Raw genomic sequence first — 19,241 nt, 5'->3', positions numbered from 1 at the left:
TGGATGTATTGGAAGAAACAATTAAATTAATTAAATTAAATTAAAAATGGACTTATTTATTAATATCGCTGAAATGGCATTTTTTTTAAAAAAAATAATGAATGTTTAAAGTATCGTCATTTTTAAGAACAAGAATAATTTATTACAAACATATCTATTGTTATTTTGTATATTATATTTTTAGATTGTAATATATGTAAAACTTTTAAACAAATCAATCATATCGGTGATATCATCACATTATGTTATAGTATTAGATAGGCTTTATATTAAATTGAATTTTACGAACTCTATAACTAATTGAATGACGCATCACATTTTCCCTTTTGGTGGTTTTGCCTTAAGATTATTCAATAAAATTTCCAGAAGTTCTAAAAATTTGTTGATTCCAACATAATACTAGCCATCTAGCATATGTGTTATTTAAATAACCCATAAAGGAATCCTTGGTAATTTCATCCGTTCACGTTCGCACCGTCCCAAGTTGGGGATGAAATAGTATGTCACAAAAATTCACAAAATTCAATGACTTCCCGAAGATGATACTATTGATTTTCGTAACAGGAAACAATCCAGTACCGTGCTTGCTGGACAAAATTATTCAGATCACCTTTATGAAAGAATTTGATATAATTTTCAATCGCCAAGCCAATTCTAGTAGAGAATATCGAATTCTAATCATTTTGATTCTCTGAGAATTGTTGTGTATTTCACAGTAATAGATCTTAATGCTCGTGCTCGTGGTATAGTTAAATCAATACAAATTCACTAAAAAAGTTTGCACCAGACCATAAAAACCTTTTTTATTGCTTTTGTATTACAGGTGTAATATCATAACTATTATTCTGAATAGTAAATAATCTACTATTATGCAGTGAATGTTATGTCGAGTTATATCGAATATTAATTCAAAGAATTCAAGACATTGAAAGTGAGATTCTTAACTAATTGGATAATTATCTCATCAGCAAAATCTTCCTTTCCTAATAGTCATCAAATTTATATTTGGACTTAAAATTGTTATTCTGATTTCCTTTAGTGAAACTCTAAAACAATAGGAAAATAAATAAGTATAATCATTTGACAGCAGGTAGCACTTGAATTATATCAAACATACAGTACCTGTATTTTATTCACCTCCAGAACGTTCAACATTCTGGTCACCTTGCTCCTATGAATTTTTTATTTCAAATGGATTTCTATTTTCAAATTCTTCAAGAGACCTCATTTTTTGTTGAACATCGTCATGTTAAGATCAATGAAAGAGCTCACGTGTAATTGCTCTTGCGCCACAAATGTGCAGTCTCCTGTTTTATATACTAATGAATATTCCAAGAAGTACTACATAACGTGGGAATGTGAAATTGAATGAAAGCTTTTGAATTTATAAAAAAATGATAAAGCTAGTATAAAGCTGGAATAATAACGGTCATTATGATTCAGTTATTTTACTAAATAATTGATTTCAAAAACAAGCAATTAATTATTGATTTTAAATTCTATCTCGGATGTCGACCTAACATTGTTTTAATTTATATATAATGAATCTCAAATAAACAAAAAAAAAAGCAAACTTTTAGTAGGAGAATAGTAGAGAAATGGGCGCTTTGGGAAAAATCCATCCCGATGACCATTTGGATGTCATCTTGGATATCATTTTTTCATATAGCGTAAACTCATTGCAATTATACTTGTAAACTTAAGAAAATAAATTTGTATTCTTGTTTATTATTCGCTCTGAAATCGTTTGCTTTCTATTTGTAAAAAAAAATTCGCTTTTGGAACAAAAATCCCGTTCACATTTTGGTTACTTCCTAGATAACATTTAATTTTAGCGTCTAGCCTCCAACCTACATGCGACCGGGATGGGTTGACGGCACAAATTGTACATAAGCAAATCGGAATTACATACTTGGATTACATGTGATTATTTACAAAATCACTACTTCTTCCGTATCCGCCTCTTGTTCAAGATATTTCCCCGCATTATGTTTTTTTCATATAACGCTCAACTTTTTCTCCCAAGTAGTTCATCATAAATGCTTGCACTAAGATCTTTGATGAGTCCTTTTCGAAACTCGTTTAGATCAAATCCTGGAGAAATAGATGTCTTACATAAATTTTCACCTACATCACCTACATCACCAGAATATATAATAAGTTATTAATAAATATTCCCAAACCATATTACAATATTATGGTTACTTAATCTTACTACTAAGCTTCATCTCTAACCCACATTCATTGAAGTCTTGCTTATTCATTATGATGAAGTCACGACCGGCAATTTCTTATTCGCGTAATATTTCAAAATGTTTTCCTTCAACAATAAGACATCTTGTTTCGTAAAAAGTCAATTAACTCTCCGATGTCTTCCCTTTCAACTTCCTCTTCAGTAAAAGACTGCGACGTGTGTTGTTCGTTACTGCCTGATGATGTTTAATTGAAATAGGCCCCATAGGAACAATTAATAAGTGCATGTTAATTCATATATTATCCGATAAATTTTTACCATGATCAATTGTTTCCTGATTTTCGTCTTTAACTTCACCAACGTTTCATAATTCATCGTCTGGAGAATGAAATTTATCGGACTTCCGCTTCACTATTATTTAATACAATTGGAAGTTTAACATACATGGAAATTCGGTAGCCACTGCTCCGGTTGCTGCACGGATGCCAGTAGTTAAGACCTCACACTAATAGCATTTAATTAGAGGAAAGATTACACGACTTACATTCAGATCTTTATATACAATTAAAATCAAAGGCATTTCATACCTTATTAACTCGATTTTCGATGGCCATCTTTCCGAGTTTTGTGGAATATGTTTGCCATAAATCGATATTTACCTGGTCTTTTTTAGAGTTCTTTGAAAGAAAGAAATATATTAAATACTATAAGTCATCTTATCATAATTGTTGAATAGTTGACAGATTGTAATATTGGCAGATCGTAATTCATGCAAAAAGAATTCTGCCATCCGTCCAAATAACATGTGGCAAGGTCACTCAATCGCATGGCAGGACTCGTTTATCAACAGAACTATTAAGTATAATGTAATGCTACAGTTGTAATTCAGGCAAAAAAAGCATTTCTGCCATCCGTCCACTTCAAGCAAAATAACATTTTGCCGTGTGCGACAAGGTCGCTCAATCGCATTGCAGGACTCGTTATAATCAAAACTATCAAGCGTAATGTAATGCTACAGCTAGAACAGAGAAAAAAATACTACTCTTAAAGATGTTCTCAATTCTCCCGCTTTGTAATATTCTCGGCTTTTGGTGGAAGTATTTCAAAAATAGCAGCTAGTTCAGAACCAAGAGTTTGATGCGCTTGCGCCTTTGAAATTCCAGGAATTCTGTTAATAATAATCCCAATCGCTCACGCTTCCCCACAGGGATGGATCGCAATCTATATATATATAGAAACTTAAGTTTCTTCGGTAATTATAATTATAAAAAGACTGAAATTCGTAAGTTTACCTGAATGAAGAAGAGTTTTAAGGTTTTCAGAGCTGAGGATTGCCGTGTTTTTTCGAAATATTTGAGAAAAAAGTTTAGACGCGTTTACAATGGCGAGACTGATCTAATCATGATCACGTGCCGTCAATCGTCACTAGCGACACAATTACCACAGTGAGTAAATTCCGTGTCAACAAGTTCTAGCTCCTATCAATTAGGGATGTGTTGTGTTGATTTTGCATTTTGCAATAATTTAATATGGAGTTATATAATTTCAAAAAAAACTGTATTTAAAAAAAATTAAAGGAAACTACTGTATAGTCACATGATAGCCACATACTAAGGTTGCTAATGCCTATGCCTTCACTTATTGGTAGTTTCAGAAAAAAAATATAATAATCATTTCAAGACAAATGAGACGTACATTTATTATTGATCTATGCATGTTATGGGATCTCTTTCTCTTCCTCATCCCATATATTGTAATAGCTAGGGTTAATTCTATGTGAAGACCTAGATTTTTCGCTAACTGCAAGTCATATAAGTGTAGTGTCATGTAGTGTTATAGCTGTGTTGTCCTCCTATGAAAGAATGACAAATTCCGTACATTATATTATTGCCAGTGAATGTTCTAAATTCTTTTGGCCCTATTGGCCAATATTCACTACAATGAACTAAAATGAACAAATAATATTCATTGAAATCTAATTCGGTTGCAATTCCTTCATATAGCTCAGCCCATACTAAACCTCCATGTAGGTCGGTTTAATCCAATAATCTTCTTCATGAGATAAGTCTTCTGCTTTTCTAGGGGCTCTAGTAACATCTTGAAAAAAACGCAAACTCTACCAATATGGTATGCAAATTGGGAGGCCTTCACTCTGCAACATTACTATCCTATTTACCTTAATAGAGATGGGTAGCATATACTATAAGTTGAGAAAAATTGCATCCACATTCACATCGCCCTAAAGGGCTTATGTTCATGTCCTGCTATTTTCCCCTCCTGTCGAATGCACATTCATCGCCGCTCTAAAGAGCTCCTCGCTCATGCTTATTCTCCGGTATTGAACGCGCATTCGTCGGTATCACCCTAAAGGGCTCTGCCTCCTCATGCTTGTTCTCTCTTGCTATCTATATAGTATGCTATATGAGAGGCTTTTTTGAAGAAGATATGTTTCAGATATAGCCTCATATATGCATGCTATTGGTATAGATTGCCTTTTATGTTATGCACTAGTAGCAAAAAAGCCCCAAGGTTTTCTTATAACAGCTTACCCTTTTTTCACAATCCCATACTTAAGAGACTAGATACTGGATGGTATACAATTTTGTGCCGTCCACGGTCCACCCATCCGGTCACCAAGTTTGGACATATGTTGGGTACCTTTTATTGCATGTAGGTTGGAGGCTAGATGCTAAAAATAAATGTTATCTGGAAGTAACCAAAATGCGAACGGGATATATTGTTCCAAAGGCGAATTTTTTTTACAAATAGAAAGCAAACGATTTCAGAGCGAATAATAAACAAGAATACAAATTTATTTTCTTAAGTTTACAAGTATAATTGCAATGAGTTTACACTATATGAAAAAATGATATCCAAGCGTAACAATAAGTGCAATAAAGATCTCGTTCATTAAATTCATTATTACATTTTTCACATAAAATGGTATACTCATATGCGTTAAACATATATTTTGCTCTTCTTTCTTTTAAATTTAAATTGTAATCTGATGTATTGAAAATTTCAAAAGTTGATCCTAGCGTTTTTTTATTAATATCAGTTTCTTCTTTGTAAAATCCTGTACAATAAAAATAGTATTTATCAATTTCTTGATTACATTCTTCACATAAAATGGCGCAATAACCCTTATATTTTGCTCTTATTCTTCTAAATTTAGATCGTAATCTGATGTATTAAAAATTCCAATTTTTGATCCATACTTTCATACAACCCTTTTTATTAACATCAATTTCCAATATGTGACCATTTTATTAATTAATAGATTACATTCTTTACATGAGATGTAATTATAACCCATATATTTTGCCCTTCTTTCTCTTAAATTTAAATCATAATCTGATGTCTCAAAAATTTTGTAAGTCGAACAAACATGAGAAGTATTTGACTTAAAACATATTTTTACATATTCCATAATTCATACGATTGAGTTCATTACAATCAGTTTCCTTATTATAGCAATTATAACACAAAAAACTAAAAAACTAAACTTTTACACTTCTTGATTTACAATCTTCACATATGACGTGATCATATTTCTTAAATTTCATTATTCTTTCGTCCAAATTTAAATCATAATCTGAAAACTTAAATACTCCAAATTTTGACATCATCATATTTGTTAATATTTTTTTTGCTTAAATTAAAAGATATTCTCTTCTATCGACATTGTTTTCAGTTCGCAATTAGTAAATTGGTAAAATTGTTCATTATAAATCACCCTTTATTCAAAAATTTAGGCGTGAACCATTAAAAATAAAAAAAATTGAAGAATATTCTTTTTGGAATATTCTTCTTCCATATTTATTATACCTTTTGGATGACCTTATTGCGAGTTGTTGCATATTATTTATTCGTGCAACGATCATATTTAATAGATAGCTTATTTATAACGCTTTTATTACTTTTAAATGTTTTTACGATAGTATATTAGAATATTTAATCACCTTATTTTAAAAAGAAAGTTCTTGATTATTAACATGGTACAATTTCCATTAGAATTTAAAGTTTTCTTGGGCGATAATAATATTTATACGGTCAGAATAGGTCAGAATATGTGATTAATTATGGCGGGATTAAATATTTTATCACGCAATTATATGGCTAAATGAAATGAGATCTAATGATCTAAAAATTACAGTCACGAGTGGAATATGAAATATATGGTATATTATATATTAGTCTCTTTGAATTCAAGTTTAGCACTATTTAAAGTATTATCATGAAGAGATTTCATAATAATGTAGGAATTATTATGATGAATCCTAAAATCTTAACGCAATCCGTTAAAAATCCACAAACTGATCCTTGTGATTTAAATGATGATTACGATCCACATTTTCATATTTTCAAGTAAACTTTTATATTTAACATTTAATATCCTTAACTTTTTTTAAATAATCAAAATTTTGAACCTTTCTTTTAGAGAAGAATTAACAGCAGTTCTTTCATTAACTTTTCTGATAAAAGAATGCAGGCAAATGAAATATACTTTTTTGAAAGATTCTCATAAAACTTTTTCTACAAGGTATACAAAAAGAATGTACTTTTATATCAAATCGACAAACTCCGTTAATAATAACCGAGCTTCTTGTCTTCATGTTTGAAAAATTTGAATTCCAAATTAATGCTTCACATCAATCACCATATCTGGCATTGACGTGAGTTTTAATTTTGCAAGAAACTATTTTAATTGCGGTTAATTTTATATTATACTATATATTTTTGATCGTGGGATTAAATCATTATCAAAAAACATTATAACTATATTCCAACAGTTGGATAAAAGGTAACAAAATGAGCCTGTTCTGGATAAAGTAAAATATAGAAATAAAATAAATTTTTCTTTGGAAAGTCGAAAAGGAAAAGAAAAATTACCAATTATTTCTTGTCGAAATAAATCGCTGATTTTTTTTTCAAAATTAATAATGCAAAGTGCTCACGTATAAATTCAAAATTTCCTTAGAAAAAATATTATAACTGTTACATACTAGAGCAGTTTTACAGAAGACATAATTGAATCTAATTAACAAATCATTCATCCGAAACATTCATGGTAAGTCGATCAGTATGAAATACCAATGGATTGTCATTGGATCGTCATCAGGAAGAGCATTCATAAATTAAGTTTGGATGATGATCCAATTTTGTGTCCTTTTATTCTTTATTCTTTTTACATTGATAAAACCATAATAAGAGTAAAGGGATTTTTAAAAAATAATTTATACTTTACGTGTGAGATGATGGTCAATCGTGGCATATGATCGACTCAATAATTGCCGATTAAATTTAATATCACAATACTAATTATTTATTTTTCATAAAAAACGCCCATTATTTATTTGAAAATATGGTTACTAAAAATTATTTACTTTCTCAATAAAGGAATTAAATCACAATCTGACGACATATATCTTCCAGTAACCTAAATGGTCATCCCGAAAGGATGCTCGAAATGATCATTGTATTATTCAAAATTCCCCTTCGAATATCATAATGTATTATCGGTATATCTCTATTCAATAAAGTCCAATATTTGTAAAATAACACCATTATAAAAAATTGTTTTTATAGTTTTCCAATATCTATTTAATGTTTCAAAGGCTTTTTCATCTTTCTCTTCTTCACCATTATTGATATCCAAACTAAGATCATTTAAATACTCGTATTCTTTACCCAAATCAGGTTCAAACGTTACTATAAAAAAAATCAATTTAATGTTTAAACAATTTTAAATAAAAGGCTCCATATATATACTGTATATACTTACAATAAAATTTTAGGTTTTTACCAAAATTTATGTGACATAGAATTGTGGTCACAATTAACAAACCTAGTAATAACGACGTTACGAAATCTGAAAACAAATACTGTTAGTATTTTATCAATATTAACGAAGCTTATTTTAAATAAATATAACTTACAGGTTATTCTTGTTATAAAAGAAAAGTAAAAAAAAGCCATGACCATAAAAAATGATTGTACCGCATAAGTCAGATAAATAAAAAACATATAAAACCTTAATTCCTTTTTTATCTAAAGTTTAAAATTATATGAATTGTAAAAATATATAAATTGTAAAAAAAGAATCAAGCTTAAAATATAAATATATCAATATACTTACAATTTTTGAACTGAATAATAAAATAAAAGATGGAAAAAATGGTAAAGATATAAAAATTCCTAATAAACTCTTATCATCATTATGTGTTAGTTTTAGAAATCCTAGAAAAAAGGAGTAATGTTGAAGCATAATAAGAATACTATATGTAATAATATAACATAATGTTGAATACAATAAGACAACATAAATGTTGTATATAATGTAAGACTCTAAAATTAAATAGTATTTTATATTAGTATTTTCAATATAAAATTATCTTTAATAACTATTATTATTTAATACATTACTTTTTAGATTTCTAGGTATTGAAATCTTATATGAGTTAACATCCCAATATCTATAATAAAAATTTATTTTTTTTAGAAATTATAATAATTTTTAAAGAGATAGAAATTTGATCACTTACTTCTTTTTCCATATTATAAATAATAAAACTATATAAAAAATTTCAAATAAAGTTAATATACAAATAACATTCACTACTTCATATTTGGAAAAGCCGGATTGTAAATCCCAGCAATAATGGTCAATAAAAACTAAATTTGGTACCATATGTACTATACAAAAAGCTAATAAATATAGCAATTTTTTTTCTAAAAACTATTTAATTCAGCATATAAATTAGATAGAGGTTGGAACCGATTAACGTTAATCGATTAATTAATCGGTTAAGGCGGTTAATCGGTTAGAAGTATCAAAAAATCGGTTAATCGACTAATTAACCGACTAAATTAACCGATTAATTAACCGACTAATTTAGTCGGTTAAAATAATATGCAGATCATTTTCTCAGATTAGATGATTTTTTATCCCGAAATTCCGATAAGAAGTTTTTTTTAATATACAGTATTGACAAACTTGTCAAAAAAATAAACCCATTTAAACTTTTTATTAAAACTTGAGAAATTTTAATTTATTATAAAAAAAATTATACAATATGGGTGATAATGAAACAAATGACATTTTTTCAGAATATATTGATTATAGACCTATTGGAAATGAATCTCTATCTGGTCATTTATTATATATTTTTTTGTAACATATTTAAATGCTTTTATAAGTATTTGTTTTTATTTTAAGTTATTTATGACGTAGCTAAATGTCATGTGATATATATTACGCAAAATATTCAAATGAGCGGCGGAATAAAAACATTCCTAAAAACTTGCAATTCAATTCCACTATCATTAATATTGTTAATTTCCCATTTAAGTAAACCTTGAATTAAAGTCAGTTCTCGTTTCCCATTAAAATTTGATATAACTTTTTGAAATAATACATGTATATTATCCATATAGGGTGCAAAATTTATATATTAACCGATTAATTAATCGGTTAACCTCATCACAAATTAACCGATTAATTAACCGATTAATTAACCGATTATTATTCGGTTATGGTAACTGATTAGTCGATTATTAATCGGTTAAGGTTTTTTTGGTCGGTTCCAACCTCTAAAATTAGAATTAATTCACAATAATTTTTAAATTACTTTAACATAAAACTTACAGTATAAATTCCAGAGAAAAAAGGTACAGATAATAATACAATCAATTCAATCAATTCAATCAAATCATTCAAATAACCTTTTCTTGTCGATTGAAATATACCACCTGTAATGCCAAGAATAATTTCAATAAGAAACGTACTTACAAGTATAATATTAAAATACGAACGGGTTTGCATTTTTTTTTAATTGTAGTGAAAGAGAATGTTTTTTTTTTTCAGAGAATATAAATATAGTCACCAGTAACGTAAAACTTTGGGTCTTAGACAGTATATAAGGCTATTGCAATATATCACGTGAAATAGCTTCACTAAAATATTTGGAGGCTGCACTTGCCGATCATTTACTTTGTAATTTTCTTTTGGGTGTAACCAGCTGTAATCTATTACTAAATATATTTTATTCTAAATAATTATTATATATCTAAAAAAAAGTACTTGCGGTACAAATGTACTTCATATACACCTTAATAAATAGCCTTAGTTATAATGAAACGAACACTCAATTACTTATTGATTTTAAATAATGAAGTTTTTGATAGATTCATTTTGTAATTATCGATCTACTGAACCAGTTTGGTTCAGATTTTTTCGATGTTTTTCTGCCATTATTCTTTCAATCATGATCATAATTTATTTAATTTCTCGATATAAACAAATTGACTTCAATTATGTTACCATTATTAAGTCTATAGAATTTTATGGTAAAAGAACATATTTTTCTGTATCAGAATTTTTGAAATTTAATAAATTAATGTTATGTCATTTTAAATAGGGTATGAACTTAATATGACAATATGTTCTGAAAATTTGGAATTTCGTACGAATTTTATGAATAAAGATACGCCCAAACCATCTCAATTAGGGAGATGTCAAGACATTGCTATCGATTCATCTCATTCATCTCAGTTGAATATCAGTGACATTACTCCTTTTAACACTACATTTAATAATAAACCTACACCTCAATATGAAGCTATACTTAAGGAGTTCTATTTCCCTTTTAATAACAATCAATATAACAAATTTCTAAGTGATAATAATTTATTACATTTAAGCTTCACATCATTTCAGTTTCGTAATTCTGATAAATTTGATGATGTTTTTTATCATAATAAAGTATTATTAGAGAAAAAATATTCAATTTCTTCAATTTCTTATAATTTAGATCCATCATATTTTTTTCTTTATCCAGGACAGGCTTATTTTATTACCTTTTATCCAACCGTAATTGTTGATGATTATTTTAATAGTAAATTAGAATTAAACCCACAATTAAAACAATTACCCGTAGGATTAAAGCCAAATGAAATCAATTTTGGAATTCGTCCACATTCAAGATTTTTCAAATATGAAGAAAAGAAATTAGCATATATTTGTAACTATTTACAAATTGCGTTTTTAATACGTTTATAATATTAATGTAAGCTAAAAAAAAATTTATTCGATTTAGATACGGATTTATTGGCTGACCTTGGAGGTTTTTACAATGCCGTATTAGGTAAAAAGTTTTTTAACTGATCCAAATTAATCGTGATATTAACATCGTAACTTTTTTAACGAATTTCATAGGAATATTTATTTTATTTTTCGGAATGCAAAAACTTGAACCATGGTAAGTAAAAAAATTATAATAAAAAAAAAAATTTTTTTTTTCCACATTTTAATGATTTATTTTCTTCCATTAAAGGGGTTTTGCGCAAAAGTATCTTCTTTCTTGTATACCTTGTAGAAAAAGTTTTATGAAAAATCTTGCAAAAAAGTATGTTTCATCTGCTGGTATTCCTTTAACAGAAAAAGTTAATGAAAGACCTGATAATTCTTCTTTAGAAGAAAGGGTTCAAATTTTAGAAACTTTATTACAAGATTATTATTTAGATGTTTATTATTTAGAAAAAATCAGAAAGGTTAAGATCAAGCATAAAAGATTACTTGAAAAATACAATAATATGGAACGAGCCGAACAGAAAAATGATGAAAATTCAGAACATGAAGATTAATGATCATTTCTAGTGGTTAGATTTTGTAAACATTTTTTTAGTAATTTTAAAATAAAATCTTAGGTATATTTTCTATCTATAATTCACTAGTGAATTTAATGGCAAAAAAAATGCACGCTTGATTAGGTTAATCGATCAAAATTTAATATTTACTCGATTACTACTGATTACTACTTGATCAATATGCATTAAATAGTTGTCATACCAATAATAAATTGCATATTATAAAATTTTGTTTATTGATCTCAAGATTTGGTACAACAGATTTTACTGTGACCATCACTAAGTACAATTTCAAACCGCCTGCCAAGATTATGGGCCAAAATCGGCATAATGCTGATAAAGGACGCTTATTTCGGACGGTATATTTCTGGGGTTACACAAGAATTTCATATCTTTTATAGATCAATATTGTAATGAACCGACTCAATTGAATTAAAGTTGAAAACTTGAATCCGATGATCTAAGCTCCTCATTAACCTATCTAATTAAAAGTCCATTAAATAATTAAAAGTCAACTCTCGAAATGCTCAACACGTGACATTTAACCAATCAAAGCCAATTAAATTCTTTGCTATAATCTTATAGCGAATTTGAGATGAAAATCGGAGGGTTCGTTAAATCTAGAGCTGACTGTATATTCTTTTATTACTTATACAATTTATACTGTATATAAAATAAAAGTTTAAGATTCACGTTAAAAGTTTAACATTTAAAATGAAATTCCTTTACCGATTCTTTTTTTTTTTCATACAAATTCAAAAAACACTCTTCAGTGTAACAATGGTAAATGAGATTGGGCGTAAAAATTAATTTTTTTGTGTAAGTGGATCAACAAAACATCTGTTAAATCCGTAATCCATTTAATTATATAAATACCTTATTAAAAAAAAATTTTCTCATAATTTTTTTTTTTAATTATGGAAAATAATAATAATACTTTCATTGAAGATGATGATGATGACGAAGATTCAATTAGTACAGATGGAGGATCAGATAAAGAATTAGGAATGTTATGGGAAACACCAGAAACTATTAATATATGTCAAGAATGTAAACAAGAATATACTAATTTTAGTTGGTGTCATCCTTGTAATTCAAAAAGATTTAAAAAAAATTTTAAGAATTGGACAAGTAATAATAAAAATATTGATAAATTAATTCAAGATAATCAAATTAATGCAAAAACTTCTAATATATTAGAATGGATACCTTATGAAAAATTTCAAGATATAACTTATTTAGATAAAGGAGGTTTTGGAATAGTTTATAAAGCAACATGGATTGATGGTCATATAAATTTATATGATTATATTTTTAAAGATTGGGATCGGTTTGGTAAAGAAACTGTTGTATTAAAAAGTTTAAATAATTCTAAAGATATTTCTTCAAGTTTCTTACGTGAGGTAAGGTATAATTTAATTTAATTACATCATCTACCGAATCAAAAAAAAAAACCAAAATTTTATTAAAAAATCCTAAATACATATTTTTTTTTTAGATTCAAAATAATGTCAAAATGTTGGAACTTGGTAAATGTGTGATTAATATATTGGGAATAACACAAAACTCTAATACTCAAGATTATATGATAGTTTTTGGATGGGTAAAAGATGGAAGTCTTAGAAAATTTATGAATAAAAATCCTAAAACGTTTACATTAAAGAGAAAAATAAAAATATTTTCTGCAATTGCTAATGGGCTCGCAAGTTTACACGAAAATAATTTATTACATAAGGATTTTCATACTGGGAACATCTTGATTGCTCAAGGTCAAGCGATGATATCTGATTTAGGTTTATGTCAACCACCAAATGAAGAGTACAAAGAAGGTGAAAAAAATAATGTATATGGTGTATTACCTTACGTTGCACCTGAAGTTTTAAAAGAAAAAGAATATTCTAAAGCATCCGATATTTATGGTTTTGGAATTATTATGATTGAAGTATTATCTGAAGTACCTCCTTACAATAATCAAGCTCATAATTCTGAACTTGTATTTGAAATTTGTAAAGGTGAAAGACCTCAAATTCCAAGAGAAACTCCTCAAGTTCTTAAAGGAATCATTTTAAAATGTATAAATTCTAATCCTGAAAATCGTCCGATTGCAAAAGAATTAAAAGAAATTTTTCATCATTGGAAGGAACTTTTAAGCAAAAATACAAAAATAATTCCAAATGATGAAGAAAAATTAATTATTAAAAATATTAGATATGCACAGAAATTATTTAAAAACTCAAATCCTCAATCTGAAAAACAAAATTCACATCCTCAAGCTTATTATACAAGTCGTCTTCTTAATTTTAACAATTTACCTGAACCTGAAAATGTAACTCAAGATTTTTCAGAACAATTAGAATATACAATTCCCGATGATGTTGAATACGAAGAAGGTATTGTAATTTTTTAAAATTTTACGGGGTAAAGATTTTTATTTATAAGAAAATTTAATTTTAAAGATGATGATGATACCGATGAGGAAAATTAATCAATGTCGATTACGCATAAAGATCGAATCTAGTAATAATGAATGTAGTATGAATATAAGATATAATTCAATTTATCACAACTTATGAAATTCATTGGAACATTCTTATTGAATTTCAGGTAACCAATAACAATTTAATTGTGCTGTAAATTTCACGAAAGATATGCTAAAAGGAAGAAAAAGAATTATTGAATGAAAAAAAATTAACGACTATTATAATTTATAATTCAATTGAATTTACAATGCTGTAATGTTGCAATGCCGCAATATTGTAATGTTGTAATGTCCATTATAAAATGTTAATCGGGGTGATGTAAATCAAATTGCGCAGTATTGGAACAGTACCCCGAGGTCCTGGTTACTTAGAATGAGCCAGAATTATGTAGATCGCTTCCATTTGTGGATAATGCCGACCAGCATTACATAGTGCCGTCCCCGAAGAAATGCGTAGAGCTAATACAGTAAATGTGTGCCGATCTCCCCTGACCTATATATATAACTCGGGTCCTATTAGAACCTTCCAGAAAGTGTATGATGACGTACTTATTGTGCAAATAAACATATAACGTGATGAATATGAACGAACAACTTCTTTCTCAAATATTTTGACACTTATTAGTTTCTCCAACCATTTTTACAATGTTATGAAGTCTTTTTTTACATTAACTAGTAAGTTATTTTGCAATTTGAACTTTAAGTAGTTTGTCTGTCTTGAGGTCTGATTTTTTTAGGAATTATTAATGCAAGAAATGGCCTCGTAACTTTGTTAATAAAATCGTATCCTTAATCTTTATATGCTTTTTTTTTTCTCAAAATGCAGAATCGTTAAAGCTGCACATCTAATTGAACATGAAATATAAATATATATATATGGGTAGTCAAAAATTCAAAATCATGTCGTATTAATGCTTTGCTAAATTAAAATCATTTGCATTATTGTAATATTAAAATTTTTGAATTTCCGCACACCCCAAGTCCCCAACGTGACACCTTGGCTATTGGTCGGGATCTTTTGCTAAGAATACCGGAACCGATCTTTCAAAATACTCCGGTCAAATCAATGATATAATTAGTGCAACATTGTGATCCAGTTTGTGCAATGAAAAATGTTCTATAAAATGAACACAGTAATTTCTATTTGGTTATTTCATTAGTTCAAGAAGTCGAAAAAATACTTTTGTTGGTTGATATCTAATAAAATGAGTAATTATGACCATATTTTCGATCTTTTGAAATTAAAAAAAAAGAAAGGCTTAAAGTGTGAATTTACAGAAAAATGTATTTTGGAGTTGCCACGCATCTGTAATAATTGCCTTCATGAAATTTTGAAAGACAAGTTTTCGAGTTGGGGAAGTGGTAATGAATTAATTGATAGATTCATACGAAAAACACAACTTTCATCTTCATACGAACGGTATCCTGAATGGGTTCCATATAGCTCTTTGTCCCAAGTGAAACAGATTGGCGAAGGTGGATTTGGTACGGTATTTTCTGCAATATGGAATTGGGGAATTAAACCGACAAACTTAAGTAAGCATTATCGAACTGGCCCATGTAAAGTTGCTCTAAAGAAACTGAAAGGTGAAATGAAGATTACGGAAGCTTTTCTTTCAGAGGTACAAATTTTATAAATTAAAATATATACTTATTTGCATGGATGGGAAATAGTACAAGAATTGTCGATAATAGAATTTGCGACCCTTCCTATGGTTATCCTTCAAGAATAACGTTAATTTCTCTTGTTGCATATTTAGGTTCAAGCTCAGTTCGATTTTTGTCATTTGTACGGAATTACACAAGATCCCTCGTCATTAGATTATATGTTTGTCATGCGTTTTGCACCACAAGGTGATCTTCGAAGATATTTATTACAAAATTTTGATAAGATTTCATTGGCGAGCAAGTTGGGTATAGCCCAAACCATATGTGCTGAACTTGAAAAAATCCATGCAAAAGGATGGGTCCATGGTGACCTCCATTGCGGAAACATTCTTTTATTAAACGAAGAAAATGCGTTTATTTCCGACTTTGGATTGTGTCGACCAGTTGATGAAGTGGAATCGAAAGAAGCATTGTATGGAGTCATCCCAAATATTGCACCAGAAATAATTCGTGGCCATCCGCGTTCCCAAGCAGGTGATATTTACGGTCTTGGTATTATTTTATGGGAATTAGTTTGTGGAGTTGTTGCGTTTGCGGATCGTTCCCATGATGTGCGTTTAATAGTGGATATCTTTGATGGCCTTCGCCCGCAAACATGTCATTTCGCCCCTCCAGTGTACAATGACTTGTTGGAAAGATGTTGGATTCGAGACCCTTCGAAACGCCCTTCCATAAAGGAAATATTAGAATCTATTGAATTATGGTGTTTCCATAGAAAGCAAAATGATGTAATGAATAATAACAGTATTGAGGGACATAAATTATTTAGAAGTCATTATATGTCCAAAGGTGGCATCTGTGTTAAAAATAAGTTTTGTATTGATACGATTCATGATGAGAACGATCGTTTTGGAAATGAATTTGACGATACTATTAGGGATCAATTTGTCAATTCACAAAACGCCGGCTACATTTATATATTAATGAAATGGAGACCGAATAAACCTATTCACCTAGAAGCGGTTTACACTAGCCGTTCATTTAGTTATAAAAGTTTACAGGAAGAGATTAATATTTTTCTAAGCCAAAGAAAAAGTAACCGTAAAAGTAACCAATCATCTATTGTAATGGGTAATATTTGTACGGGCTGAATCTTAATATTGTGACATTAATGTCATCGATGTCATCACATTGCGAAAAATAATTATAATGGTCAAAAAAATAAAGTCAGTGAAAAGTCGTGCAATATAATCTGTAATGACGTATATTTTTTAATAAAGATGTTTGACGTAACTTAGCCAGTTTCCTAAATGTCTTTTTTTATTATTTATCTGTAAAAAAAATTCTTATGTATATAACTGATAATAAAGTATAGATCACTTCGAAAATTCGAATAAAAAATGTGTACGCACCGCAAATTTACCACTAGCTATAATTCTAAATTTCTAATCGTAATTGAGTTACGATCTATTTTAAAAAAAACACGTAAGGAAATAAAATCTAAGAATTACTAGATAAAACTAAAGACCCATGATAAAAAAATTCGGGCAACATCTATTTTCGAGATATAAAAGTGCAAAAACTCATTTTATGCTAAATTATACAATATATCCATTTGTTAATTCTGAAACTCATAAAAAAAAAATGATAAACTTCTTAAATCAGCTTATACAGGCGAGAAAGTTTAGAATAAATTATTATCTAAGACAAATAAAATTAAATAATTTTTTAGACTAAAATTTCACCTATAAAATTCTTGTAATTTATATTCAAGATTTAACTGTCTAACATACTTTTTTTTTCAAACAACGTGCTAAATTATTGTAGTGCCTTTTGCAATGTCTAATGTAATAATGTAGCAATGCCGTAATGTCGTAACGTAATGTCGTAAAGTAATGTCGTAATGTCGTAATGTCGCAATGTCGCAATGTCGCAATGCCGTAATGCCGTAATGCCGTAATGTCGTAACGTAATGCCGTAATGTCGCAACGCCGTAATACCGTAATGCCGTAATGTCGTAATGTCGTAACGTAATGCCGTAATGTCGCAATGCCGTAATACCGTAATGCCGTAATGCGCAATGTCGCAATGTTGCAATGCCGTAATGCCGTAATGCCGTAATGTCACAATGTCGCAATGTCGTAATGTCGTAATACCGTAATGTCGTAATGCCGTAATGTCGCAATGCCGTAATGCCGTAACGTAATGCCGTAATGTCGCAATGTCGCAATGTCGTAATGCCGTAATGTCGTAATGTCGTAACGTAATGCCGTAATGCCGTAATGTAGTAATGTCGCAATGTCGTAATGCCGTAACGTAATGTCGCAATGCTGTAATGTCGTAATGTCGTAACATTGTAATGCCGTAATGTTGTAATGTCGCGACTGTTGTCATCGTGAAACGATTTGAATTTCCAAAATCGCACTTCTTTAAACTCCAAATCATACCCAGTAAAAAGTTCTTGTACCAAATATAGGCCAATTATGAAATGAGCCCATTCGGTATAAAATTTGGCCATATTTATTTTAATTTTATCCCATTTATGGTCCAATTTTTCGTACCAAACGGGCTCATGTATAAATTCAATACAAACCTAATATGAATTCAGTACAGGACTTTTTACTGGGATACCATCCGTCAATCTCTAATAAAAAAAAAATTGATTACAAAATTATAAAGTTCGCTCATTTAGTATTTAAGAAAAAAACTTGAAATTTTTCATTCTTAATTTTTTATAATTTTATAATTGTATAAATGTATTAGTCATTGTAATATATAATTTTTATTAAAATCATTTCAATTGAATGATATGAAAAATATAATCATCTACATTGCATGACACTAATGACAGAATCATGGCGAGCACAACCTACACCCAAACCACAAGTGAATTACTGCTTTACAATCTATAGAAAGTATGGAACTATCATTTTCAATAGGGTTATATTCAAATTGTTTCTCCAGTAGAAAGTAATTTCAAGATACTAATGGCTTCTATTACTGCGCAACAATCTAAAAAATGTGATGTGGCTTTCATGATGTGGAATAAAATGATGAGAAAATTTTATTATTAAAATACCAGTCACTTTCACAATGAAATGTGGTGTGGAATGGAAGAGAAAAATTTATTATTATAATCCCCTGTCGCACTAAGTGTCACTCATGATCACCTTCATACTAATTTTTAAAAATTGCGAGTGATTAGCTGAGTTTATAAATGACCGGGAATCTTCGTTTAGTTATTTCCCGGTCTCATATATAGATAGCCGGGAAATTACTAATTTTAGTTTAAAATAGTTAAAATAGTTAATA

The 19,241-nt window shown here is 28.9% G+C and overlaps 4 protein-coding genes across 4 annotated transcripts; 3 read left to right on the top strand and 1 right to left on the bottom strand.

The window, feature by feature from the left end:
- Positions 1 to 2,322: 2,322 nt before the first annotated feature.
- OCT59_004192 (uncharacterized protein) lies at positions 2,323 to 2,808 on the bottom strand (the record flags this gene model as incomplete). The annotated part of the gene is made up of 4 exons (XM_066148128.1): positions 2,323 to 2,429; positions 2,513 to 2,545; positions 2,639 to 2,699; positions 2,782 to 2,808. 4 exons carry the CDS (start codon positions 2,806 to 2,808, stop codon positions 2,323 to 2,325), a joined length of 228 nt encoding a protein of 75 aa, XP_065996756.1.
- Positions 2,809 to 10,461: 7,653 nt separating this feature from the next.
- On the top strand, positions 10,462 to 11,839 carry OCT59_004191 (uncharacterized protein; the record flags this gene model as incomplete). Its single annotated transcript, XM_025310486.2, has 5 exons — positions 10,462 to 10,543; positions 10,615 to 11,217; positions 11,293 to 11,340; positions 11,412 to 11,454; positions 11,530 to 11,839. The coding sequence occupies 5 exons, from the start codon at positions 10,462 to 10,464 to the stop codon at positions 11,837 to 11,839; spliced, it is 1,086 nt and encodes a 361-aa protein (XP_025181854.2).
- Positions 11,840 to 12,759: 920 nt separating this feature from the next.
- Positions 12,760 to 14,327, top strand: OCT59_004190 (uncharacterized protein; the record flags this gene model as incomplete). The annotated part of the gene is made up of 4 exons (XM_066148127.1): positions 12,760 to 12,931; positions 13,163 to 13,245; positions 13,341 to 14,232; positions 14,299 to 14,327. 4 exons carry the CDS (start codon positions 12,760 to 12,762, stop codon positions 14,325 to 14,327), a joined length of 1,176 nt encoding a protein of 391 aa, XP_065996755.1.
- A 1,199-nt stretch (positions 14,328 to 15,526) lies between these two features.
- Positions 15,527 to 17,080, top strand: OCT59_004189 (uncharacterized protein; the record flags this gene model as incomplete). The annotated part of the gene is made up of 2 exons (XM_025325272.1): positions 15,527 to 15,943; positions 16,082 to 17,080. The coding sequence occupies 2 exons, from the start codon at positions 15,527 to 15,529 to the stop codon at positions 17,078 to 17,080; spliced, it is 1,416 nt and encodes a 471-aa protein (XP_025181852.1).
- Between the last annotated feature and the right edge of the window lie 2,161 nt (positions 17,081 to 19,241).

Source organism: Rhizophagus irregularis, chromosome 12 (genome assembly GCF_026210795.1).
Source record: "Rhizophagus irregularis chromosome 12, complete sequence".
NCBI classification, from domain to species: Eukaryota; Fungi; Glomeromycota; class Glomeromycetes; order Glomerales; family Glomeraceae; genus Rhizophagus; species Rhizophagus irregularis.
This window is presented reverse-complemented; position numbering and strand designations above follow the sequence as displayed.